This window comes from Diaporthe amygdali (assembly GCF_026229845.1).
Source record: "Diaporthe amygdali strain CAA958 chromosome Unknown NODE_4_length_2575358_cov_65_588622, whole genome shotgun sequence".
Classification (NCBI taxonomy): Eukaryota; Fungi; Ascomycota; class Sordariomycetes; order Diaporthales; family Diaporthaceae; genus Diaporthe; species Diaporthe amygdali.
Genome location: NW_026517024.1, coordinates 1,556,301 through 1,582,511, shown reverse-complemented (window position 1 = coordinate 1,582,511; position 26,211 = coordinate 1,556,301). Strand labels below are relative to the sequence as shown.

The 26,211-nt window shown below is 55.3% G+C and overlaps 9 protein-coding genes across 9 annotated transcripts; 3 read left to right on the top strand and 6 right to left on the bottom strand.

Moving 5' to 3' along the window:
- Window positions 1-654: 654 nt before the first annotated feature.
- On the bottom strand, window positions 655-3,616 carry J7T55_008681 (uncharacterized protein; the record flags this gene model as incomplete). The annotated part of the gene is made up of 4 exons (XM_053139024.1): window positions 655-1,493; window positions 1,610-2,144; window positions 2,205-2,909; window positions 3,305-3,616. 4 exons carry the CDS (start codon window positions 3,614-3,616, stop codon window positions 655-657), a joined length of 2,391 nt encoding a protein of 796 aa, XP_052997956.1.
- Window positions 3,617-4,146: 530 nt separating this feature from the next.
- J7T55_008680 (uncharacterized protein) lies at window positions 4,147-5,649 on the bottom strand (the record flags this gene model as incomplete). Its single annotated transcript, XM_053139023.1, has 1 exon — window positions 4,147-5,649. The coding sequence occupies one exon, from the start codon at window positions 5,647-5,649 to the stop codon at window positions 4,147-4,149; it is 1,503 nt and encodes a 500-aa protein (XP_052997955.1).
- A 665-nt stretch (window positions 5,650-6,314) lies between these two features.
- On the top strand, window positions 6,315-7,878 carry J7T55_008679 (uncharacterized protein; the record flags this gene model as incomplete). Its single annotated transcript, XM_053139022.1, has 9 exons — window positions 6,315-6,536; window positions 6,596-6,759; window positions 6,808-6,914; window positions 6,972-7,036; window positions 7,088-7,144; window positions 7,218-7,304; window positions 7,358-7,541; window positions 7,600-7,682; window positions 7,750-7,878. 9 exons carry the CDS (start codon window positions 6,315-6,317, stop codon window positions 7,876-7,878), a joined length of 1,098 nt encoding a protein of 365 aa, XP_052997954.1.
- A 1,434-nt stretch (window positions 7,879-9,312) lies between these two features.
- J7T55_008678 (cord and cs domain-containing protein) lies at window positions 9,313-10,618 on the top strand (the record flags this gene model as incomplete). The annotated part of the gene is made up of 3 exons (XM_053139021.1): window positions 9,313-9,418; window positions 9,511-10,054; window positions 10,297-10,618. 3 exons carry the CDS (start codon window positions 9,313-9,315, stop codon window positions 10,616-10,618), a joined length of 972 nt encoding a protein of 323 aa, XP_052997953.1.
- Window positions 10,619-12,645: 2,027 nt separating this feature from the next.
- On the bottom strand, window positions 12,646-13,695 carry J7T55_008677 (uncharacterized protein; the record flags this gene model as incomplete). Its single annotated transcript, XM_053139020.1, has 2 exons — window positions 12,646-13,045; window positions 13,112-13,695. 2 exons carry the CDS (start codon window positions 13,693-13,695, stop codon window positions 12,646-12,648), a joined length of 984 nt encoding a protein of 327 aa, XP_052997952.1.
- A 910-nt stretch (window positions 13,696-14,605) lies between these two features.
- J7T55_008676 (uncharacterized protein) lies at window positions 14,606-15,958 on the bottom strand (the record flags this gene model as incomplete). The annotated part of the gene is made up of 1 exon (XM_053139019.1): window positions 14,606-15,958. One exon carries the CDS (start codon window positions 15,956-15,958, stop codon window positions 14,606-14,608), a length of 1,353 nt encoding a protein of 450 aa, XP_052997951.1.
- A 1,466-nt stretch (window positions 15,959-17,424) lies between these two features.
- J7T55_008675 (uncharacterized protein) lies at window positions 17,425-18,881 on the top strand (the record flags this gene model as incomplete). The annotated part of the gene is made up of 3 exons (XM_053139018.1): window positions 17,425-17,544; window positions 17,600-17,921; window positions 17,974-18,881. The coding sequence occupies 3 exons, from the start codon at window positions 17,425-17,427 to the stop codon at window positions 18,879-18,881; spliced, it is 1,350 nt and encodes a 449-aa protein (XP_052997950.1).
- Window positions 18,882-19,783: 902 nt separating this feature from the next.
- On the bottom strand, window positions 19,784-21,132 carry J7T55_008674 (helix-loop-helix DNA-binding domain-containing protein; the record flags this gene model as incomplete). Its single annotated transcript, XM_053139017.1, has 2 exons — window positions 19,784-20,449; window positions 20,506-21,132. The coding sequence occupies 2 exons, from the start codon at window positions 21,130-21,132 to the stop codon at window positions 19,784-19,786; spliced, it is 1,293 nt and encodes a 430-aa protein (XP_052997949.1).
- Window positions 21,133-22,576: 1,444 nt separating this feature from the next.
- Window positions 22,577-24,487, bottom strand: J7T55_008673 (delta-1-pyrroline-5-carboxylate dehydrogenase; the record flags this gene model as incomplete). Its single annotated transcript, XM_053139015.1, has 3 exons — window positions 22,577-24,070; window positions 24,148-24,255; window positions 24,317-24,487. 3 exons carry the CDS (start codon window positions 24,485-24,487, stop codon window positions 22,577-22,579), a joined length of 1,773 nt encoding a protein of 590 aa, XP_052997948.1.
- Between the last annotated feature and the right edge of the window lie 1,724 nt (window positions 24,488-26,211).

Sequence of the window (26,211 nt, the reverse complement as noted above, 5' to 3'; positions counted from 1 at the left end):
AAATTTTCATATATAAAATAGAAACTGACAGTGAATTTTGGATCACATCCGTTTACGACTGAGGTAGACCCATGAAGCGCAAGCTTTTGTTCTCATGACACTCAAGCACTGGCTGGCATGTCGAATTCGTAAGTGGCTTTCCGATGACCTTCTGAGGGTGATATGAGGGTGTTCAAAAATCTGCCGCCTTATCTCTGCACAGTAGGAGAGCAAGGTTGGTGTATCTTTGGGACCACATTGCCACCCCGAGAGGCAAACAGTGAACGCTCACGGATGATGTATGCATGAACGATGACGTTTCGCATGGGGCTGCCTCCACGGAACCGCTGTTACTGTATTGCCGCTGTTCGGGTCACCCTTTTACGCATCTAGGAAGCAGCCAGTTTTGGCCTGACTTGGGTCGCTTTCCAACCCTGCAGCAGATCCCAAGCAGTCCTTAAACACATATGTCCTGCTTCTTCCGTTTGATGTGTGCTGGTTGATTCAGACAGATCCCGTCACGTAGCGGAGCTGGAAGATTTGTTACGCTCTCAACCCAAGACAAGAATCTTTAGCTGCTCACCCATGTGTAGTCAAAGCTGTTCGGCTACCCACATCAAACATCCACAACGAATGGCTGTGCGTTTCAAAATTACTGTTCATCTATGTGTGGTTTTAAAACCGCCACGTTGTCGCGGATGGTGGGACACATGTCTCTAGCACGTCTGATGCCTCGGGGCCATGAATCCACCCCTCCTCAGGGCTGAGGCCAGAGCCGGGGAGCGCAATTCCCCCATCGTTCTGCATCAGCGCAAGGTCTACTGCGTCGAGATTGAATTGTGGGTCGAAATACGCAAATATATCTGGCATGTCGGGGATCTGGTAGACCGAGGGGAAGTTTTTCGCGGTGTATTGCACCGCATCGCACTGGGGATCTTGCAATGTTTGAGAGCGCTCGGGATCGGCGGCGGCTGTATTGTTCGACTCCGATACCTCAGCCTGCATGGCTGGAGGGGTAGGACCGTTTCTGCTCATTGCGGAGCCGTAGCTCGCCGAGCTTGGATGCGTTTCTCCATCTAGAGGGGGCACCGTCGCCTGCGTGCTTCGCTCATGCCTGTCGTGACGCGCCTCCAACACCGATGCCGCCACCCTGTCCATCTCCTCGACTGTCTTGACGGCGAGAGCCACGAGCCTCCGGACAAAGCCGAAGCTATCGGCGAAGTGCTTGAGAAGACCGCAGATTCCGAGGAGCTGGTCACGCGCCATGGACCGGTGCAGGGGAATCCTGCTGAAGCGCAGCTCCCGATACGATACGCGGAGGGCGAGAGAGAGGGCGTAGGGGACAAATGGGAAACTCGAGAGGCTAGCGCCGAGATTGTTCCCCATGATGGTGGTGAGGCGAGGTACGGATAGGTTCGCCCGCAGATACGAGACAGAAGAGCGGTCCGGATGCTGTAGGGAGTTGCAGCGATGGGAAAGCATGGCGACGGAGTGGTACAGGGTTTCGACCGTGGCTGTGAGAGTCGGTATTAGTAACCCGTGTAAACATAGATTATATATACAAATTCTACTCGTGCTTCCTCCAGGCCTCACAAGAGATATGGAAACGAAACTTCAATGAGGGACTAACCTAACAAATGAGTCTGGCACCGTACCGCATCGGCTCTAACAACCAATTCTTCGAAGGAGGGAAACGATAGATCGTCCTTGTGTTTTCTTGATTCTCGAAAGGGCCGATACAGGTCGGTGATCTCTTCGAGAAGACCACAGACAACCAACAATACGCGAAAGCCGTCGTCTTGCTGAGAAATCGAAGCCTCCATATTCCGGCCAATGTCACAGGGATGAATCAGCACAGGTCTCGAGTGGAAGGCAGCGTTGAGACGATCGAGAGCCCAGACGCAGAGGAAGAGCCGCACCGCCATCGCATCGTCCTTCCGAACGTGTGCGGTTTCGAGGTGTAGCTGCAGGGTCTGTGAGTAGCTGACCGCTCTGGCGCAGTACTCTGCTGAAGGATGGTCGTCTGCGGATAGTTGCGAAAACAGCGATAGGACCGTGAAGACGCGGACGGCCCTCAGTTTGTCGGCGCTGCCTGCCGTCTCGAGGGCTCTAACCAGGGTTTGCGAGAGGCGCCTGGCGAACAGTTCTGGTGTCCAGAGGCCGTCCTGGTGTTGCAAAGGGAGATATGGCCGGGCAGCAGGACTTGAAGCCACAGAGAGACATACTGAAAGCACCACAATGGTGTCGTTGCGTCCCAGCTCGTTTCTTGCAAATGTAGTTGGTATAGCTTCGGGCTGGAAGATGGGAAATAACGGGTGGATCTCCTTGAGATATATCTCCCGGAGCGCGGCGAATGACTCCGACTCTGGGAGAACGTCTCCGTCAAGCCATCGCTGCTTGGACTGCACGCTCGACGGTGTCGGCGCATCACTACCTCTCGCGGCCGAAGTTGATTTGGGGTGGAGGTCTAACTTCGACGACGGTTGACTGTTATGTAGCGTTTTTGTGTCTGCCGTTCTGGGCACCCAAAGCCCAAGAGAGTCATCGAGTTGAGACGCATCAGGAGCACCTGGACGGTTTAAGGCGACGAAAATTCCCTCAGGGTTGAGATGGCCTATGAATTCAGGACCATCATCGTTCTCGGGCCCTGAAGCTCCCGGGCTGCGGTGATGTTCGACTTGGTTGGCAGTAAGAGTCGGGGAATTGGTAGGGCTTGTCCGGGAGTGTTGAGTGTGAGTAGGAGTAGCAATCTCATACACGCTTGCAGGCGGCTCGTTGATGGGGCTGCGCGGAGCAGGCGAGACTGAGGTGTGGATCTGGGTTACCATCTGGTCAGACGGCAGTCGCTCCGACACCAGAGGATCGGGTTCAGGAACGGAGACCTGCGGCCCTTTGCTGGTTGCCTCTTCATAGTCATGTGGACATCGTTTCTTCGACACCGGCTGTTAGCATGAATGGTGGTGTCTCTGGCAACCTCATGTGTATTGCTACAGACAGGGTGTGACCTGTGCGTAAGGTGTCTAGAGTTACCTTGCGTCTTCTGCACGGCTCACACGCGTGCTGATTCCGTTTCCTTGTTCGAGAGCCCTGTGGGCGGTCGACGAATTTCACCACAAAGGTGGGCATTTCGTCTTGCGGCGCACGCAGGGCAAGGGTTGGCGGGGGACCATGCCTTGCCGTGGTCCATTGTGATCAACCGCGGATGACAGCGTTTGATCTGAAGTGTGCCTGGGGACTAAGACTGAATTGATCGTGGGGGTATGAGGTCAGCGCTTCGTCCTGACTCCTGCTATTGTAGGGTTCCTCAATCAGATACCCAACGTACAGCGTGAGCAATGCTTGTCACACGACTGTCTGAAGCGTCACCGTAGATGAAATCGAATCGTACAGTAATCCTGGACTTCCAATTCGTAGCCAGTGTTGTATGAATACTGGATAAGTGAAGTCTCCCCACTTCTTGGCCGTCCCTCCTATAGTAGGCGGCAACCATAGCGGGCGGAGAAAGCCCTGTTGTGGTTAGCGCCTGAGTGACTGCGGTCTTGAAGACCAATGAGCTCGCGGCGGAATTCTCGAAACGGCAATACTCCATCAACCCCTGAGAAGTCAGTGTCTGTAGACTACGTCCAGCACAAGGCATATCGTATGTGTGATTTGACTCCTCGATAGCGCCCTAGCGATGAGAGGTCCTTTTTTGATCGCAAGCTTGAGCTCTGACTCAATTTGGTGACCCGCACTAGCAAGGCGATCACTGCCCTTCTTCTTGATCAAATTCTCCCTGCCTTTGAGAAGCAATAGATCTTGCGTGGAATGGCCATGTTTTAACAAAATCATTGATTCCAAACAAGCAAATGTGGTCAAATGAGCGAGTACAGAGATTCGCGAATCATTTGATTCTGCCACTTCATTCTACCCTTCGCTTTTGATTCTAATTTTGCTTTCTATTGACTTAACGTTGTCAGCGATGCTTGCATAAGGCACAAGTGCATTGATATTCGAAAATTGCCCTTCACTATTAATGCCGCCATATTTATATACCTCGGACTTGCATCGATTGTCCAATGCTGCCCAAGAACCCAAATGTCTAAAACGCTCGTCCCCATGGTACGACATGCAACATCCATTCAGTGAAAATATGGAGGCAGGCACCAACTAAGAAGCATCACTCCCTCACACCGATTCCTTCATGGTGACATGAGCCTTTGCGATCCCATCCGAGTCATCAGTATCGATAACAGTCGCATCACTCTTGTAGCCCAGTCTGGTCTCGCGGAAACCATCAAGCTCCTTCCTATACGCCGTGTTAAGACAGGCAGGGAATATCAAAACCACGACAAAGCACGCCAGTGGGACCGCCATGGCCTTATGGTATCCTGCGTGGTCCGCCAACAGGCCTGTCAAGCTCGGAAAAAGCGCAGCGCCGCAGACGGCCGCGACGAGCCAGGACGACCCGCGCTTCGTGTGCCGCCCAAGCCCACGGATCGAGAGGGCGAAGATGGTGGGGAACGTGCAGGACTCAAAGAAGAGTACCATGGAGAGCGTGGCTACACCGCCCTCGCCCCAAACGGCCATTGCGCATGCATTGAAGACCATAATCAGGACTACAAAGACGAGTAGGACCTTGCGCGGCGCCATGGTCATGAACAGGCCCGCGGCGACAAAACGGCCGACGGCGAACAGCGCCTGCGCGATGGCATACCTGTCCGACGCGACTGAGTGGCTAAGTCCGGCAGATTCGACGGAGTAGCTTATGAATTGAGACGCAATCGATACTTGGGCTCCAGCGTTGAAGAAAACAGCGATGACTCCGAGGATAAGTTTGCGTTGCTTCCACAGTGGCCTCTCCACATAACCAGTGAGGTCTGCGCTTTCTTGTGCCTGCATAGCCATATCATCGTCCGTGATCTCGGGGATGGGAGAAAAGAAGAAGACAACAGACCACGAGAACACGAACGCCGCAATGCCGACGTACGTCCACTGGACGTGCCCCAGGTCGTTGATGTTGGCATCCTTGAAGAACAGCTTTGAGGCCAGGAGGGGTGCCACAACTGAGCCAATGGCCTGAAAAGACTGGGAGATCTCCAGCCGGAACTCGGACAGCCTGGGAGGACCGCAGGTTGCGATGTATGGGTTGGCGGAGGTCTCAAGCGTCGATAGGCCGGAGCCCACAATAAAGAGACTCCCACAGAAACCAGGGAAGGACTTGTAGACCGCGGACGGCCAGAACATGAGAGCGCCGACCCCGTAGATGCACAAGCCGGTTATGAAAGTCCACTTGTAACCAAATTTGCGCACGATCCACCCAGAGAATGTCAATGGAGCCTTTCTCCCAGCGTTGTCAGTCGAACGAAGCACGACACATACATGGTTGGTGACAAGATTGATGGGGACTCTCACAATTAAGTATGCGCCAAAGTAAGAAGCCTGCAGGCCACCAGCCTTGGCCGCCGTGATATTGAGCGCGGTCTGAAACTTGGCATTCAGCACGTCCAGCAGTCCGTAAGCGAAACCCCAGAGGAAGAACAGGACGGTGACCAGGCAGACGGGGAAGATGGACTGCCTGAGGGTGATTGTGGAATGGCTCGTGTGCTGTGGTGCAGGCGTATCTTCTGAGTTGGCGTCTTTTGTAGCCTTTGCTACAGAGGAATTGCAACCGCGTGCAGCGTCCCCCATGATTCGTCAATGGTAGAAACAAAGTAGTTGAAGATATGGAGACTGGGGGAGACTTAGAATTGCCCGCTGAAGGAAGTAGGCAAGATTTGACGAGAACGAAAGAAACATCGGCCCTGGTACATGGCTGTATGCTGGCCTTATATATTGTCTTCTGAGACTCAGTGATTGTCTTAGCGGTAATCGCGTCAAGTACCACCTTGATCAGTCATCTAGGGACAATGACCAACTCCTCCACAGCCCAACCCATGCATTGCTGAACTTCTGGGGTTCTGAGATCCTGGGGAACTGGGGTACTGTGGAGTGAGGATTTTGCGGAGACTCTGGGGGACCATTCGAGCCATTTCTGGCTTGACTGGTTGCCTGTTGACATTTCGTATTGATAACGAAGAAGTTGTAACAATCGTAGGCTTACCAGATGAGGAGTTCCTCCGCGGCGTCGGTCCGCCACTTGTTTTCCGACAGCTCTCAAGAGGCTCCAAAGGCGGCATCAAGTACTCCGCCGAACCACAGTTCTCTGAGCGGAATTCCAAATGGGGTAGTTTTGACCAGTATGAATCTACAAAAGCCCAGCAGCAGTATATATGTATATTCGACATTCACCTAGAAGGCGTCTTCTGCGTTGCTAACTATAGTCAGCTCGGTGCTTTCTCAGGCTTGACGCTATCATGATTCTCACTAGTCTATCTCAACGCGCGAGACCTGCGTTCCGCAAGGTCCAGCCTTTTCGCATGGTTGCCCGGCCCAGTTCACGAACCGTTGTGACTTGGGCAGAGCAAGACCACTGGGAAGATCCGCGCGGTCCTTTGGGTGTCGACAGACCAAGTCCAAAGCTCGCTCCTCTCACCCAGGAGAGCCCGCAATGGCTTCACGACCTTCACCGCAACGGCGTCAGTAGTCCCTTCCTGAGCATGAGCCTAAGATCTGAGCATACTGACCGACTCACCAGTGGGCTCTGGTAAAAGAGGCAGTTCCTAGGGAGAGAGCCCTAAACTACGCCCAGAAGGCTGAAGATTGGCTCGAAGGATTTAAGTTAGGATACAAGCGCGACGACCGTTCAACATGGAAGTCCAAGAACATACCCCGACACCGACACGGAGGACTCTTCGACCAGTAGGTCCAGCGAAGTCCTTCATCAAGATCGAAGCTGATGGTGTTTAGCTTCTCGTTTGCTCACGCGCAATTCGTCTGGGATTGCAAATCAGAGCATGGGGTCCGGGATATCTTTGCGAAGATCTGGGGCACGGATGAGCTCACAGTCTCATTTGGTATGAAGTGTGCCGTAGTCTCGCTCGTAGACGTTGTTGCTGATCTTTCCTGTCCAGACGGAGGCACGCTGGCGTTCCCTACTCCCGAGGAGGCTGATCACGGCAAGAAACCATGGCCGCATGTGAGTGACAGAAGTATCTTACCCTTGTACCACTACTGACCTTAGTTCTAGTCGGATCAGAGTGCCTACCGATCTTGGCCTCACTGTATCCAAGGCCTGCTGAACCTGGTACATCACCCTCAACGGTTTTTGATGGCGCCGCTGATTTTCTTCTCTCAGATTAGCTAACACAACGTCCCAGCTGCCCAATGGTCCCGAAGACGGTGGTCTGGCCGTCATGACCGGGACCGCTCCTCTTTTTGAGCAGTACTTCAAGGAGCACGAACCGGTAAGTTGATAGTCCTGAATTAGGTACTGGTGCGGTGATACCAACACGTGCAGCCCGAGGGTGGTTGGGTCAAACGAGACCTTGTCGACTGGACAGACAAGGAGCTCCAATGGTTCAAGGACCGTGGCTGCGAGTGGGTGAAGCCTAGCATGGACCCTGGTGACTTCATTCTCTGGGACTCCCGGGCTGTTCACTACGGCGCCGCGCCTCTAGGGGAAAACAAGCGCATGGCAATCTGTAAGCAAGTCCTGGCTAAACGAGATGTAGAGGAAGGCTAATGCTGGACTGTCACTAGACACATGCTACAAGCCTATCGAATTCCTGACCGAGGAGCAAAGAGAGCGCAAGGTGGAGGCCTTTAAACGGGGCTACATGACTGTGAGTTCCTGTGAACCCAGCTGTTGCCTGTTAGAACAACTGACATCGAGTACTAACCCGAGCGCAGTCGCATGATCCTACCGACTTTGTGTTGAAGGAGGAACAGATGGCGGATTTCAACATCCTACATCCCTATGGTCCTCCAACAATCAACGAGGCTACTCGACAGGCTATCGGCATGATTCCGTATAAATAAAGCCAGGGAACCCAACCCAAGTACGGACGGACTGTTCGGTCCAGACTGCGAGCACAAGGCTGAGGGACTCCGGGATGACAGGGGCTGCCAGCGACCTCGGATGAGGCTTGAGCCTAAGGCTTACGAAAAAATCACCTTATTCCCCCGCTTGGCTCGAGCTGCCATCTGGCACACCTGGGCATGTCATTATCGTACCATTCTTCGGACACCAATGTCGCAGATCCTTGCATGCAGCCCTACCGGCTCGGCCCGCAGTGTGCTTAATGGGATGTCTCCGAGCTAGAATCACTGTATTTAAGTTATGCAAGGCGGTGTATACGTACATTGCAATGAGTTGACCGGCTGTCCCATCTTGCTGTCCTTCTTCATGTCATAATATCTGCTGTCTCGAGCCTGCAAACTTTCATCCGCAGTGCCCAGTCGAGTGTGTGGTGAAGGCATCCGCTACGCTCATTATCCAACGCAGCGACCTACCACTTTTTCGAAAGTTGCAGTTGATTGATCGAGCATGAATAAGACATGCCAGGAAGCTGGAGCTGGTTGGACGAATGAACGTCGTTGCGATACCCTCTTTTTACGGACATCGAGCCGGATTTGGTCTAAAACCCCACGTGCGTCCTACAAAATCTCCAAATAAACTTTACCCACGTTTCCCTACCAAGGGGTCTCAAGCACCACGAGGCCAATAATGGAGCTGGACTGCTTCATGGGTAAGATCTATAACTACCAACAGTGGGGAGGTCTGATGTTTGATCATATATTGAATGCAACGCTCTGCGTGAATACTAGTATATATATCACACTTCTTATCGAAGGTTGTCGAACCTCATAGCTGTTCACTGGGCATAATTGTAACAAGGAAATCCTCTGAAATCCTGCTCAATAGATTCGAATATGAATATATGCCAAGTTGGATAATGAAACCGGAATATCGTGATCATTGCCGTCTTCGAACCGGGTTAGACCAAAGACACAGGTCAGGTCAGGAGGACACTCGGCCATTGGCTTCACTGGAATGGAAGGCACACAGCTTGGTAGATAAAACCCATTATTTCTACAGCGAAGTAATTTCTTCAGCATCAATGATCCATCAGGAAAAGATGAGCGTGCAATTTCTGGAAAGCTGCTTTGAGGTTCCAGCGGCAAGCCCTAACCCTCCGTTTGCAGGCGAGGCACGTCTACCAAGAGGTCGGTAGGGAGGGGTGCCAGCCCCGCCATGGGCATGACCCCACGTCGGAGAGCTCCTAGAATCTTCTGGCTCTAAAGCAGGGGAGTCAGGGTCTTGCTTTTCGAGCGCGACGTCACAAAACATTCGGGCGTCAACGGGCGAAACGGTCAGTTTCTCTCATCTTGGACCGCCTTCGACCACTGCCTCTCATTTCAAGGTCTTGAATTGCAAACACTCATTCCTCAAAACGGCTTCCATCCGGCAACATGGCCCAGAAATGCGTCCATCAAGGATGTGGCAAGAACTACACAGACCCTGAAGAGGTCTGCCGGTACCATCCAGGCCCACCCATATTCCATGAAGGCCAGAAAGGTTCGCATTCGTCCTCCCCTACCTCTGCCTCTCCCCCAAGGTTTATTCAGGGGACAGGTACCAAGGAACCCAGCTGACCAGGAGTGATACAGGCTGGAAATGCTGCAAACCCCGCGTCTTGACCTTCGACGAGTTCCTGGGGATCGAGCCATGCACTGAAGGAAAGCACAGCACCACCGACGTGCCACCACAAATCGAGAAGAAGGAAGCGGACCCATCGCTTATCAAGGAGGTCACCAACGAAACCTCAGCCTCATCGGGCCCCGCCCTTCCCCGTGCGCCTATCAATGTCCCTACGCCCACACAGACGCCACCTCCCCCTCCTCCTGAGTCAGATGACGACGACGCCTCTCTCGAGATCCCCGATGGCCGCACGTGTCGGCGGCGAGCATGCGGCAGTGTCTACAAGAAGGGGGCGGAGCGGAACGACAAGGAGAATTGCGTGCACCACCCGGGTATTCCTATCTTCCATGAGGGGAGCAAGGGGTATACCTGTTGCAAGAGGAGAGTGCTCGAGTTTGACGAGTTCATGAAGATCGAGGGCTGCCAGACCAAACCTCGGCACCTCTTCATTGGCAGCGGAAATAAAGAGAAGGGCAAAGATGTCGGCGCGGAGGAACTGCTCGAGACAGTACGGTGAGTACAAGCGGTTACTGTCCTCTCACCTCCCGACCACCATATCCTGGGACGCGGACGCCTGCTAGGCCGAGAGTTACCGGTGGTCGATCGCATCACGACTGCTGCGCCCTCTGTTGCGTCACGGTTCCCCAAGCCACGCGCTGTCATGCCCATGCTCATGTCCTTGCTGCCATCGAGATGGCGAAACACTATCACACGGATGCTACGGATGAGACATACATGCTGACCGCTTTTTTCAGAACGGACTTCTATCAAACGCCAAGCAGTGTAATCGCGTCTTTCTTCCTGAAGAAGATCGACAAAAACATCGCCAAGGTCGTCTTCACGCAGTCTTCCGTTCAGCTAGACTTGCCCACCACCGACTCGCCCCCGAAGAGGTACAGGACTGAGGTTCCCTTGTTCGGCGGCATCGACCCAGAGAAGACCACGTATAAGATCTTGGGCACTAAGCTCGAGGTGACGCTAGCCAAGGCGGAAGTCAGCTCTTGGCCTGTTCTGAGAGCCGACGATCGCCTCACAGGAGAAATTCTCCAAGTGGGCCGAGCCGGAAAGGTGCAGTAGGCGCGGGCTTTATGCCGATAGGCAATGAGCCGCGCCCTGCTGTCCCAGCTGAACACATCGTTACCGTGAAACCGCCGAATGGAGTGGAGGAATCGGTGCTGGTGCCTGTGTAGAGGAGTGGGAGAAGGGGAGCCTGTAGACGACACAAGGTTCAAACCCGGCTACCGAGCCTGGGAACAGTCCGGGCTGTTGGGCACCCATATGAGTGAGACCAGAGCACATGCTGGCCGACCTTCTGTCCTTTGAGCTAGTCGGACGCGCCCTGCAATATAAGAGATACAATCCAGTGGATCTGTCTGATATGGGTGCCACTCTCTAGTCTCACGGCTTGTGATTGGGGATGTCGCAAATAGGAGTCCTGCAGGGCGCCCGTCGATCAAGCGTTCTAGGGCCCTTGGCGAGATAGACAGAGCTGTTTCTGGAGCGGTCCTGGTATCTCAAGTGAGCTTGTCTCGAGCTTGTGTATTTACACGCCGGAGCAAATCAGACTCTGACAAGGAAAATACCGGAATGGTGCCAAGCAAGGCTGCCTTCAACGCCCGTGAGCGAGTGATACATAGTGACGAGTCGAGAGATTTATTCGGTGTCCGACGTACTGACCTAGAACCATATCGCCGCCCGCCAGAGGTCTCACTTGCCACCTATAAGCAACGGCCTGTGCCTGCCCTTTGCTGACGTCGTGACTAGCCCGAAGCGGGCCTCGCCATTGGGCAGCATTGAGAAACAAAAATCCGGTCGAAACTACTTCGGCACCAGCGACTCAAGCCTCCCGCTTGGCTCCGCTTGGCGGGACAGGTTGGGGGACACGGGCGGGCTCCAAAAAAAATACACTCGGAGCCAAGGCCGCTCTCCCTTTCTTTTGTGATGGGCCCCGCGCCCGTCCATGGGGGGTGGGCCCCCGGTCGGTGACACCCAAGTGGAGTGGCTGAGGACGAGCAACGACGGGAGCTAAGGCGGCAGCCAGCAGACAAGATTCTGTCCGCCGCGAAGAACGAGTCAGGAGCCGTTGTTTTCCCACGACGATCGATATGCCAAATACGCACCTCCCAAGACGGCAGACGCCTCTGCCGAGCAAAGGAAAGCAATAGCTTGTCTTTTTTAATGGGTGATCTACGTCTGCTGGGGGGTTCGGGCCCGCGCCGACTCCGTATTTATGTAGGTTTAGATTTGGGGGAATTCTTTCCGGCACATGTCATGGAAACCTAAATCGCAGCGCTTCAAGCCCGGCGCGCGGATCTTTGCATGTGAACGGGTTTAGCCTCTATGGCCAAGGGGACGGTGATATGGTTCCCCGAATCATCAGAAGAAAACCCTGATGGGAGGCCACAGGGGATCAGCACTCCTGGGGATTTTTTCAGATGACCAGGGTCGCAATGGCTGCTGTAACATTGCACACCAGATGACAAGAGTGGGTCATGTAGCAGGACTGTCTGCGATCGGATTCCAAAGGAAGCCTGTGTCGAAGTTTCAGATGTTTCCTTACAAATCACTGTTTCCCAGGGTCTGGTCTCTAGAGGTGGAAGTGGCCTTCTTGGTTTAAAGTTCTATCTGCTTGAAATGGCTACGCAATCAAAGCCGTCTTGACCCACAACCGAAACCTCGGTTTGATATCAAACTTCTAAGTGCTGCCGAAGAAAACCCTTGATGTAGTTAGACGCCCGCTGCCCAAAGTTGATAAGTGGACCAAAATAAAGTGGAAGTAAGAATGGAATGCCAAAGAGCCGCTCAGAAACGCTGCAACTCCCTTGTCCAACTAGCTCACCCAGTAGGAAGCTCATCATCATCATCATCATTAGCGAGTCATTATCGTAGTGATCGTCGTTGTCTTCAATGCTCTGTACGAGGTGCTCGCTGCTCTTTTCTCTTGCACGGCCGTAATTTGCGCGTAGACGCCCGAGGCCCCGGTGGCTGAATGTCCAAGAAAGTTTGAATATCCCGCAGCTTCCGCTGCTATCACTGTGAATTGAAAATGTTGTTCAAATTTCGGCACCCTTGTCGTGGGTAGAAAGCGATTTCGGACTTCTCCCCTAGACAGCCATGCCCACTGCCTTCTCAGGGTCAACATCGGCAGCGGGAATGTCGTCTTTCTCATCGTAGTCGAAGGCAGACAAGTCCTCTCTCTCTTTGCCCTTGGAGGGAGCACGGGTCATTGATCGTCCTCTGCTTATGCTGTCCTGCCTGCGGATATCGGCCTCTTTGGACGTTGAGGGTCTAATTGGCTCATCCCAAGTGATGCCACTGCTGCTCAGGGCGCGTGTCATGAACTCTTGACGGACGTTGGATGAGAGCCTGATAATCACGTCGCCGTCCTTAGTGTAACCAATGACTTTGGCATTGAAATCGTCATTACAGTCTCCACAGACTGTCGGGCTGTCTCCGTCATTCGATCTGGCCTTGGAGTCGGTGCTGTCACCCCTGATTGTAGGTCTGCCACGGAAATTGTTAGCATAAATGCATAATGTTGAGTGACAATAAGTTGGGTGCTCTACGTACACCTCACTCAGAGCCTCGGGACGCCCTCTGTCTGTCGGCTTGCGGCTACGGCTTCGGCCCCTGATACTCCGGGCCGCTTTCGATCTCTTGAGCTTGCCCTGAAAGTAGTGGCCCAAGCCCGCAACCACGAGCACCGGTGTCCCGAGAGCGAGTGCCCATGGTGGATGCTTCTTTCCAGTGACCATATGGCGGACATGAAGACAGATGCCCCAAACGGCGATGATACCTCCGACCTGAATCATTGTCCACAACGACCAGTAGAGACTGATCAGTGGCTCTCCGTCGCAGAATTGTAGTGTGTTGATGACAAAGGCTTCGAGCACAACGATTGTCATCCCGACGACGCCAGTGATAAAGCAGTACCAAAATATCCACCTCAGGCGCCGTTGTCGTTCGCGGCTCTCAACATTCAGATGCTCGATGCTTTCCATTACCCGGCCATACTTCCAAGATGCCGTGAAAAGGGCCGCCAAAACGAGGAAGAAAAATGCCCAATATAGGCCCTCAGCCTCCGTCCGTTTCAACGTGTGCATGAACCTTCCATAGTATTGACAATTTTCCTCTGTGGGCGTGGTTATCGGCATCTTCGCGATGACTACCGGGGTCAGACCCGGGCTTTAGAACGTAAGACTTGGATGAGGCCGTATTGCTAGTTCGAGGCTAGAAGCACTCATTCGGCCTCTAGAAAGAGTAGGTGATGAGGAGGTTCGACAGAATCGGTAGTAGCGTAAGATGGTACGCAGGAGGAATCGTATGTGAGATATGGATGATGAAGAAGTAGACTTGGGTTTTGCGGTGACAGCGTAGGATAGATAAGTCGAATGCATATAAGCAAACACGAGAGTGAGGAACAAGGACGGACTATTCATACTTAATATGTACATTTGAACGATTAGTGTTCAGTGGGCGGTACAAGGCAGAGATGGGAGACCTGGGGACAGGGGTGTGCACGCAGGAAGGAGGTGAGGACTAGCTTCCCTGTCATACTCAAGTGACACTAGTTCAGAGGAGCCGCTGTCGAGACATCCCAGTCCGAACCCACCCGATGGACTGCCTTCGGGCCAAGCACAACGCAAAGAGAAAGAAGCATGTGTACGCCCAGCCCACACAGACATGTGAGATTACCGAGCGTCAGGGAAGTGTAAACATGCACAGTGTCCAGTGTATGGGGCTCCATACCCCATGCCCCACGTCCCAACTTTTGGTTCTGCCGGTTACCGACAATGCATGAGAATGTTCTGTCGGGCTTGCAAGAATGGGTATTTTTGTAATGAAATGCCTGGCAGGGTACAGCGTTGCGGCCCTAGTTCGTGGTAGAGGCTAGTCTGGTGAGACTTTCTTTGTTCAAGTCCGGCTGGAACCTCTCAAGATCAGGAGGCTAGCGCCAAGGACCATAGCTGCCTCTGTGTCACTTTTCAAGGTAGGACGGCAGGATAAGTCGCACGCGGCATGCGATTGAAGGACTAGGTTGATTGGTATGGAGTGAATGCCTCTTCAGCTCATACCTTCCATCAACTCGACTCTGTCCAAGACCATGCCCTTACTGAGAACGAATTCGCGCAATGCCTGGAAGTCAGCGCCCTCTTCCTCACCATATCGGTGAGCCTGCGAGAAGCCAAAAGAGCAAGCCACCTTGTCTAGAGCGGCTCTCTCTTCTTCATGGATCCACCGTTCCTTCAGAGGAACTCCTGGGGCCCATGTCACGCGTTTCATGTGATCATTCTGCGTGATAACGGACAGCGCGCCCATCCAGCCGGTAAACCCAACGTAGGCCAAGATGCCAGCAGTGGCTACGGCGGTCGCCGTCTTCTGGTCGAAGGAGTTCTGGAGATGAGACAAGTTGAACGCCAGCAGGTAGACGGCCATGGGGGTCGCGACGACAGCCGAGGCAGGAAGTAGAGCTTTCTTGAGCAGCTTTGCCCGGATAAACGATTTAGTTGCGTAGCTATTTTCGATGATACCGATGGCTGCATCAAGGTTCTTGGCCTCGATAGCAGCGTTCAACGCTTTATCAACGAGCTCAGGATCGACAGCGTTGGCTGCCCTATCGGGATTTTGCTTTAGGTGCTGCAACGGACCATGGCTTCGTCGAGGTTTCGGTTTCGAGGCGTACAAACCCAGCACGTGCGGGACAGTCTCTACTCTGCCAAGCCGTGCTTGGGTGTCCAGATAGACCTCCAAGACCTGCGGTGTAATGAGGACGTTCGGGTGAGAGACAATGACAAAGGCGGCTTCGGAAACCCGGTCCGCCAGCTCGCTAGGCCGAGGAGGGTCTAGGATCTTGTTGATCCGCGGCGACTGCGTCACCTCTGGATTAGGCCCGTCCATAGATAGCAGTGACGATGCTGCAGTGTCTGACTCGGCGGATTCACCAAGGTGTAGAGGACTCGCTAGCTCAGCGTGGACCAGACTGGCAGCTTTGGCGCACTTGCGTAATGCGGCGATGACCTCGTCGTCATGCGGGATCCTGTCATGGGCCAGGAGCTGCTCCAAGGAGTGCTCGATGACGAGGACGACGTCTTTGCTGCCCACATTTCCCGGCTTGGAAGAAGCTTTCGCCCTGGAGAGTCCCGTCTGGGCCTCATCAGGCAGAGAATGCTTCGAGGGCTTGGGCGGGCCAAAACGGTAAGGCCTCGTTGTTGGCAAGATTGGCTTTGGCAACAAGCCTGCGTTGGGCATCCCTTGGAGGGACCTGACTCTGCGAGGATGAGCGCCAAGTGTTGCAAACAAAGCCTTGGCAAGATGTGAACCAAGCGGCGAGGGCGTGGGAGGCGCGACGAGGGCGCAGATCTGATAGACCCGACGAGGATTCCGGCAGCTTGGCCGCTGGGCGAACGGGCGGTGCATCGTGTATGTCCAGGGACGTTCCACGCTAGGAGAAGTAGAATTGTTTTAAGGTTGCGGTAGATATCGGTAGTTGAGAGCGGAACGTCAGGGACGGACCGGACGCCCTGGGGGTGGGGGGACGAGAGAGAAAGGGGGGCTTTGGGGGGCTGGTAGGGGAAGAGGGAGGAGATGAGATGGCGATAGCGACTGCGGCTGAGGCTGAGGCAGATGGCGCGAAGTTAGAAGGCGGTGGAAAATGTTTTAGGACCCGTTCTGAAGCGAGGTTAGAGTATTGTCTAAACTGGCGGACGGGCTGGGCGTCAAGGTTGTGGTTGTCTCAACGTTGCAATGTGCGCAAAGACCAGCACGGTAGCGTAGCATCCCCTTTGGTGCAGAGACTATCGGTCGAACGTCGACAAGAGACAGGCAGAGATAGATGACCGTGGTCTCGGATCGCAGCCCCCCTGCCCGCAGATCCCCGGGCGCGTCGGTAGTAGGCTCACGAATCAGAACCAAGCGTTTCAGCAGGGTCTCTTGAGCCTCTTCTTCCCAGCGCCGTGGACACGACTGACAGAACCGTCGATACCAGCCAACAAGCTCAGTTGGCCCCCCGCGGGGTGTTCTGGGCGAAACAGGCCGCAACAGGCGGCGTAGCACCAGCACCACACAACAGTCGGATTTCGGAACCCAACAGCATGAACGCCTGACACGGGACGAAGTAAAGATAGATTGCAGATTCAGGAGAGGCTGGCCTAGGCCTTTTCCGATCTGACAACTGACACGCGCAGCCCTGGTACGTGCAGCGTGGCGGCGCCAGTACGGCGGTGATGGCGGTCGTGGGGGATGTTGTTGGTGTTGAGTGGAGGGTGGACTGAACGATGAGGGGATTGGGGAGATACGCGCGACTCCAGAGCCTCTTGCTGGAGGTTTGCCGAGCCTGACCAGACAACCAATCAACTTCAAGGTAATCTTCCAGCCTCATGCCCGACCCCACTCCTATGCACACTCCCACCCTAACCCGTACTTCCAAGTGTCGAACCCACCACCCACCCCCCTTCCCCCCAATTCCCTCTCCTACTCCGGTGCATTTACAGTAGGGTTCGGGGAGGAGGGAGGCTCAGCACATGCCACATGCCTGCCCCTGCCCGCTCAACCAGTGGTTGTGACGACACCTGGACCGCTTCCAACGTCCAACTTGACTCTTACCACTGTCACTCCCTATCGGCCTGATTCGCAAGCTTTAGGCATCAAACTACATTGCTGTCGAGGTGTCTTGGCCCGCACCCTCGACTTGTCGTCAGCGTCTCGAAAATCCCACACCTATGCATTGCCAACGCCGAGCCCGAGCCCAAACTATCGTCTAGTCATTAACAAGTATCGCCGCCTACCCCGGCGCCTGCTGCCATCCTACGTCCGCTGCTGCTCGACCGGACCACCCTCCGCCATCCACGATTGTCTAGCACCAGCTGCTAGGGCACCTAGCTATCATGCCTCCTCCCCCTCCTCCGCCGCCTCCTCCTCCTCCGGGCGGTGGAGGCCCTCCTCCGCCTCCTCCCCCTCCACCCGGGAATCTTCCGGCGCGACCACCTGGTGGAGGAGCCGGAAGAGTAGGTTGACCACAGCCTGCTCACCCCAGCAGAGTAAAGCTAACATCGCTTCAAGGGCGCACTTCTCTCAGATATCTCCAAGGGAAAGGCTCTGAAGAAGGCCGTTACCAACGATCGATCTGCGCCAGTCATTGGGAAAGTGTCCGGCGGGCCGGGCCCGGCCCCGGTAGGAGGAGCTCCACCTGTTCCCGGCCTACCGAAAGCTCCAGGGGGCCTCGCACCGCCTGTGCCTGGTAACAGAGTAAGGAGCAACAGTGATCAGGGAAGTCGAGATGTATCTGCCGCAGCGCCGATGGACGCTGCCCCGCAGCTGGCTGGTCTCTTCGCCGGGGGCATGCCGAAACTCAGAAAGACTGGCGGGGGGGTAGACACTGGAGGTGAGTTCAGATCAGTGGCGGTCTTTATAGCCAGGCATCTAACGTTGTCTAGCGGACCACGCCGCATCATATCTATCCGATCCTGAATCCTCGCGGTCATCCGCACCGAAACCACCAACAGCCTCTGCTCCGCGACCACCTCCTGGTGCTGCGCCAGCAGTCCCAGGACGTCCGATGATACCAGGCTTGGCCAACCACGCATCAATAGCGAACCTGAGAAAGACAGCAGTCAACGAGGGGCCGCGGCCTATGTCGTCAGCTTCATTGAAGGGCCCGCCCCCTCCAATAGGGAAGAAGCCGCCTCCACCGCCGGGGTCGCGTAAACCATCCTCCAACTTATCATCCGCTCCTGCTCTGCCAAGCGCCCCGGCACCGCCGCCCCCATCCTCTGCCGCGCCGTCGTTACCGCCAGCACCTCCTCCTCCACCTCCTTCGTCCGCTCCACGGCTACCTCCGCCACCCGCAAGATCACAGCATCCCCCTCCACCGCCACCGGCTGCCGGCGCAGTTTCCCCTAATATCGCCGTACAAGCAGCTATTCGCGCAGCAGCAACGGGAGCAAGCTCCCCGACCTCAGCTCCCCCACCACCGCCTCCCCCGAGCGCTCCCTCGCCGCGATCGCCTGCCTCCGCTCCGCCACCGCCGCCACCGCCTTCAAGCACCGGACCCGCACGTGCTCATTCGGGATCCGTAGGTCGGTCGATGCTTGACCCCAGTAATTTCGTGCTCGCGCCAAACGGCAGTGGGAAGAGTCCAAGTCCCACACGGAGTAATTCGATGGCGACTCGGGCGAATGGTGGCGGAGCAGCACGAGGGGAGCGGATCGTTGTCCAGGATTCGAGGTGGAAGTTTGTAGATGAGTCCATGTTTCCCAAGCCAAGAGAATTCCATGGCGGAGCAAGGAGATATCGAGCCGGCAGGGGAAGCAGTGTGCCGCTGGACCTGAGCGCTCTGTCTTGAGACGAGGGTCAAGGTAGACATGCTGAGCCCTTCTTCCGAGAGCATCGCTTGTAAGACGACGATGCACTCATTTGATGGCGGCTTAAAGTTGGCGTACTTGGATCGGATGCAGATAAATCCCAACGTGCTTGACGTGTGCCTGAGGCCTAAAATTGGAATTCAAGCTTGATATGGTCATCGAGGTGGTGTATTAAATCGACCACCGCGCACAGGTCTTCCAGCGCTCTAGAATTGTAAAGTTGAGGTGCAGGGAAGCATGGCCAAGAGAATGAGACGGCCCAGATGAACAGCTCTAAGATAGACAAGGCAGGCAATTCAAGACATACTTGTGAAAATCAAGTTACAGGTACCAGGCTAGACATCAATGCCCACAATGACATTGGGTAATACTGCGCGCTCAACAGTCGCGAGCGAAACCAACATCAAAGGTGTCTTTTTGAATATTCACATGGACCCTCTCCAAGTCTGTACTATGAAAGGTCCAGAGGACGCGCGTCGGAATGATTTTGATGTATGATCGCGTGTCTAGAACATAGTACGCTATATTCGCTGATCGTGGTTTTCGACCGAAAACCTCCAAATCGCGTCCCGATACCAGCATTGAATATCCGTTGCCCACTCCTGACATGCCGATATACTTATGTCTCAATCAGTTATATGGTGCCATCTGGCGTACACGGGTAAGAAGACGCCATATTATCCCGTTTGGTCCTGCAGCGGACGATGAGAGACCCTCGACGTTTGTAGCAAAATGACACCGAAAACAGGATGTTGGCAGGCAGCCACCCACCCGTAGGATATATGCAACGCCGCGATAATGTCAAAACCACCGGACAAAGCCCGAGTAAACACACGCGGTAAACATCAGAATAACGTGGTGAGTACAAGTCACAATAGACGCATCAAGCACTCAACAGATCCCTTACACTCATTCCCCTCCCAGAGCCACTACCACTAGCACCACTACTGGCGGCGGCGTTGGACCCACCATTTGTACTCGATACCGTCCCCCGCCGGTCATTGTTCAGCATCAGAAGCGCGGCCATGGCCTCCTGGTCCAAGTCCCGCTCCCGCATCGGGCCCAGCGCCGGGCTCGTCAGCGTCGACCCGGCGGCCGAGTGGTTGCTCGGCGCGTAGCCAGCCGCGCCGTAGCCGCCGACCTGCGGGCCGAACGCGGGCGACGTCGTCGCGCTGCTGTAGCTGTAGTGCCTGTGGTGCTCCACCGCGGCCGCCGAGAGGGACACGTACGAGTCGTGGCGGCCCATCGAGGGATCCTGGGGCACCAGGGCCGGCGAGGCGGAGTGTTGGTGGGATGCCGAGGTTGTGGCGGAGGAGGGGCGGGTGGTGAATGTCGGCGAGGGCGCGTCGTCTGAGCCGGTCATCTCGACGTCTGGGGAGTGCTGCTCCCCGGGATATGCCTGACGGTATTCGTAGTCCGGGTCATATGGCTCTCGGCCTGATGGGGTACGTATTCCTTCCATCTCGGGGGCGGTCTGGCTTGGCAGCTCTCTCTGCGACTTGAGCTTCTCGACGCAGTCCTGCAGGTATCTGACGTATTCAATTGAGGCCTAGGACGGTCAGTAACGAGTGTATGACCGAGTGCCGACGGATATCTGTTGCTCACCTGCAAAATAGCCAGCTTGTGCATCTCGCCGGTACAAGCTGGTATCATATCCTTCAAGACGGCGAATTCCTCGTTCATCTTGGATCTCCGTCGCCGCTCGATGAGGCTATGTGCCGTCTTCCTGGCGATCTTCCGTCCTGCGGCGCTGGTTGCGGATGGCTGCTTCTTCTTTGCTGGCACGGCCTCGCTCGCGGCCGGGGCAGCAGCGGTTCTCTTAGCACCGGCTGTGCTGGCTGTGCCCTTAGTGGCCGTCACTGGTTCCGCGGGTTTCTTCTCCTCCTGAGGTCGGGGTTTCATCTGGATGATCTTACGAGATCTCGTGGGAGGCGGCGGCAACGCGAAGTTGCCGTCCTTGTTGCCGGCGGCGGCGTTGGCGGCGGCGGGAGGTCGCCGCCTCGCCTTGACAGCCTCACTGGGTTGTATCCTATATGGGGCCTTCGGTGAGACTGGGGATTCTGGGGAGGCAGGAATGTCCATTTTGTCTGTGTCAGAGCTGGCGGTGCGTGACTTTATGGCTGGAGGAGGCAGTTCGAAGGCCATCTGCAATTGCGATAACTGCTTGGTTCCATCCTCTCCTGCAATATCGGTAGAAGAGGCCGGCGTTGGAGGCAACGCCGTGCGAGGCATGTTTGTAGCCGGCGTTATCGCGCGGCGATGTGACCGTCCTGAGGTTGGTCTCTGGTGCCAACCACAGAGATGAGGCGTGTTGAAGAGGTTGAAATCTGGTATATATGATCTCGGAGGAGCGAAACAAGTAAACGCGGCCCTCGACGGCCAAGGCCAAAGTCAAGATGCGCAGCCACCAAAGCTTCGTTGCGTGCTGGGGCAGGCTGTGTCACAGTCGTCACGAGCGCAGCGGAGGGTGAGTAGCCGTCAGGCGGGATCTCCAGATCGAGCAACCCAGACTGTGAGACGCTTGAAGACTTGACAATGGCGACAAGACAAGGACACGGTTGGAAGAAGAGAGGCACGAGGCACGAGGCACGTGTATAAGCAGTGGGCTGGGGAGAATGATTGGGAAAGAAAAGGAAAGAGAAAACCTGCCTACACTACAAGAAACCTACCGGAGAGAACCTGACGAGAAGAATTACGGTGATAAGCAACGTGCCCTCGATAGATAGCTCGGGGGGGGGAGACGTTTTGGATCGCTTGGGCCGAGCTCCCTGGCTCCCCCCCAAGAGCGGCAAGTGAGGGAGTGCTTGGGTGTGTGTGTGTGTGTGTGTGTGTGTGTGAGTGTACATCCGTGGTGATGCAGGCCGTACCCAACCCACGAGTAGTAATAGCCCGGTACATACATAGTGTTCCCGGCAAGAGCTCACGCGAGCAATGGCGAATCACAGTGGAGCTTAAGACCTCGTGCTGGAGGGACGTCTGGCGAGGCGGGCTGCGGGATGATGGCCTGTGGCCCGTGCGTCCAGGGATCTCCCTCTGACGCCTTTTCAGTCGAGTGCTCGCAGCCCTCGCAGCCCTCGCGACACTTCACATGGCTCAATCCACAGGCTCTGGCCATGACAGCTTTGCTGCCACCCGTCAGGCCGCGTGGTGCGCCTGACTCGGCATTTTTCGGCGCCTCTCCCATCGACATGGCAGCAGAGCGTCTCAACTGTTCTTGCGGTTTGGGCCTGCCTTGTCAGCTTCTATATTACCGAGGGTCATACATCGCGATCGGCCTCAGAGCAAGATGCTCAAGACCAATGTTGCCAGCGCCAAAACAGGTTGTTGCTAGCAGCCCGTGGGATGCGGGCTAAATCCAGGAATGCCGGCTTCTGGTTCGATCAATCCATATCAAGACTAAGTTCCGCGCAGGCTGGCATGTATGTATGCATTCGGTTTCGTCCTCGCCCACTTTTCTGGCCTAAGAGGTGCCCACGTGCTCATGTCTGCATCAAGGTTTCGGTAATAGCATCCGCAGATAGACAGACTGCCCGCCAGGGCCCACGTCCCAGGACCGGACCCAATGTTTCACACTTGGCTTCCCGCCCTTTCACATGCTGTAACATCAATTTCGATGATCATATCTCGTCAACCATACGCCTATCTCAACGCCTGCCCATGTCCCACTACCATCACCTCAAATCTCGTTGCTCGGGTATTCCACCTTTGTAGTGGCACCAAATTCCTCCTTCAACGTCCTCATGTTCACAAATCTCCCCATGATCGCTGAGCTTCCAGCCTTGTCGTTCGTGCCCGATGCTCTTGCGCCGCCGAATGGCTGCTGTCCGACTACTGCACCCGTGCTCTTGCAGTTGATGTAAAAGTTGCCCGCCGCGTTCCGGAGCGCCTCCTCCGCGACACGGACCGCCGCCCGATCCGATGCGAAAACCGAGCCGGTGAGTCCGTATTCCGTCGTAGAATCGACCAGCTCGCAGGCCTTGACAAAGCCCTCGGGCGTGCTGTCGTCATACACGTACGCCGTCAGGATGGGGCCGAAGAACTCTGCCTTGAGGTAAGGGTGCGCAGGGTTGGTCGTCCGGTAGATGGTAGGCTTCACAAAGTAACCCTTTGAGTTGTCGAAGGTGCCGCCGGTGAGCAACTCCAGCTCGCTGTCTTTCTTCGCCGCCTCAATGGCGCCCGAGAGCTTGTTGAACGACGCGGTGTGGATGACAGGGCCGATGAAGTTCTGAGGCTCCCACGGCACGCCAGTCTTCAGCTTCTCGGTCTCTTCGACCAGTTTCTCCTTGAACTGGGGCCAGAGGCTCTTGGGCACATAGACCCGTGAGGTCGCACTGCACTTCTGACCCTGGAATTCGAATGCACCCCGCACTGTCTGCACGGCAGCATTCTCGACGTTCGCAGAGGGGTGGAGAATGTGGAAGTTCTTGCCGCCAGTCTCGCCCACGACGCGCGGGTAGCCCACGTAGCGTCCCTCGGCTATGCCCTCGCCAATCTGACCGTATAGCTTGCGGAACACGGCAGTGCTGCCTGTGTAGTGGAGAGCGGCAAACTGCTTGTGTCCTAATACGATCTTGGTGATCTCCTCGGGCTCACCTGGAATGAACTGGATCACATCCTTGGGCAGGCCTGCCTCAATGAAGATGTTGTAGAGGAGCCAATTGGAGGCGATCGCGTAGTCGGATGGCTTCCACACGACCACATTTCCGAGCAGCGCAGGAAGACCGGGCAGGTTACCGGCGATGGCAGTGAAGTTGAACGGGGTGATTGCGTATACAAAGCCCTCGAGCGGCCGGTATTCTAGCCGGTTCCACACACCGGTGGAGTGATGCTGGGGCTGCTGAGCGTACAGCTCCTCCGCATACTGCACATTGAACCGTAGAAAGTCGCAAAGCTCTGCGGCGGAATCGATTTCGGCTTGCCATGCGTTCTTGCCCTGGCCGAGCATGGTAGCCGCCATGATCTCATACCTATATTTGGTCGAGATCAGGTCTGCGGCCTTGAGGAAGACGGCTGCCCTGTCAGCGAAGGGCAGTGATGCCCACGCGTCCTTGGCAGCCAGTGCAGACTCAATCGCCGTCTTCACATCTTCCGGGCCAGCTTTTGAGTATGTCGCCACGACTTCGGAGTGGTCGGACGGGTTCAATTGCTTGCCGGTAGACGAAGTTGTGATCTGTACGAATGAGCGTGTCAGCTGGCGAGATCGGATCAGGGCAAAAGGGGGGGGGGGGGGCGCGATCCTGTACTGACTTCTTTGCCACCAACTACTATCGGGACCTTGACTGTGCCCTTGCTCTTGACTTTCTGAACAGTGGAGAGCAGGCCTTCTCTTTGGGACGAGCCCTTGGCATAGTGATGCTAAATTTGGAGGTCAGTGGGTTGTTTTGTGTGGAATAGCGTGTGGTCGCCCTTGACATACATTTGGCTCGTTCAAGATCTTGGGTACCTTGAACGAAGCAAGGACTGAGGCTCTGGGGGCTGATGTCGCAAAAGTGCGAGGCAGTGGAGTACCTGCCAGCCTGGGCGATAAGGCGGAGGTTGACCGTGAGGCCACAGACCGTAGACCGACGGTCCTGGAAGCCATAGCCATGACGACGAGAAGTAGGAGATGAGTTGGTGGGTGAGAAGGAAAAGGAGAGCACGAAAAGAGGTTGACTGAAGGAAGGGTATCACGAGTTTGGAAAGATTCTGCTTGCTAACAAAAGGTGTCTGTTGTTCGCAGATCAGAGGCTCATGTATGCATCTTTATTCACTTACACCAAGGGATATCGCCATCGCCGTCGGAAAGCCGCGGCCTTAATTGAGGACAAGGGTAGCTCCATCGCCAGCGTGGAGAAAGGTCATGCGGGGAGGGGCCCATTCCAGAAACCTTGACGGGTCAATTGACCAATGACTGCAGGCCATGACTCTGATAACGGCCCCGAAAGCCGGCCCCTAGAGCACCACGGACATGGCTGGCAGCCCAAGTCGCGGGCCTGTCATCGGAGCACTGATTCGTCTCGGCAGCCTTGAGTCCTTGACAATCACCGCCAGCTGGGTCTTCTGAATGCGATCCCCCCTTCCTCCCGACTTGAGCCGCCAGTCCTGGGATGGTCTTGGGGCGGCATGAGGCCATAGCCTGGATCACCTGCTCTTGGCCGTCGCCATGTTGCCAAGAGACTCGGTGCTTGTTTGTGCTGTTGGTGCGTGCCATGCCGTCTTCTATTTATTCCCGAGCCTGGCTGGTTAGGAAGGGCTGGGTCCTGCGTAACATGGCATTCCTGGTTGTTGTGCTGCTGCAATTTACAGTATGCCCAGATATACAGACCATTGAGGTGCCGTCAGGTGCTTGTCACCACTCAGCATCGTCTGTCTTCATCGTCACAAGGCAAGAGTGTACGATATCTTTCGGCACCCACGCCGACCCGGGGTGGTTTCACCGGAGGCAGCCCCCTTCTTCCGAACCCCCGCCAGTCTCAGAAGCTCTGGGTTTCAGACAAGAAGCTCTCGAGCTTGCTCTCACCTGTGACGTCTGCGTGCTGGCTGGTGTGGGGGTTTCTTCCAGCTCACTGTTACTGAGATAACGCCTGAACCACGTATGAAGACACAAACTGACACATGCAGCGCACCTCAGAATCATGCACTGCACTGGAGAAGATCTGGCCGGAGGCCTGGAAAGATTTGTGCACGAGAGAGATACTCTGTGGTAGACGGCAATATACATCACAGTGATGACGAGTAGTAGCTTACAGCTCTAAGGCATCCCAGTTGTCCACGTGTAACTTGACCAACGCACCCTACTAGCGGGATAACCTCCAGTAGGGTGAACTCCTGCAGCATAAACTGAAGCGGGATAACCTTAAATGGGATGACCAACTAAGGTGTAACTTCTTATAGGTTGGTGCTTTGTCTTGTAGATTGGGAATAACCTGTGATGTGTACTGTGGATTACGGTGTGCTTGTCTGAGAAGCATGGACTGCGGCCGAGAAGAAAAGAGAGGGGACCCATGGGTCGAACCAGTCGAGTGTTTTGAAACTGCATGCAATCGACAGGCCAATGCACCCTGGACAGGGACAAGGATATCTACATGGGGCGGGACCCCTGATCTCAAGAGTGCCATGGTCCAAGGTTCCCGAGATCCACTGCCACGGGGCTCACTGGCAGATGGGATAGAACAGGATGCTGATTTAGATTTCGAGTCGCGTTCAAAATGGAACACCAGAAATTAAAGAGAGCCCCTGCCTGCGTATCTCACAATATTGTCACTTGCAATGCAGCACAAATACAGAACGGCGAAGCACGGCACATTACACAGATTCCCCGTGTCCACACGG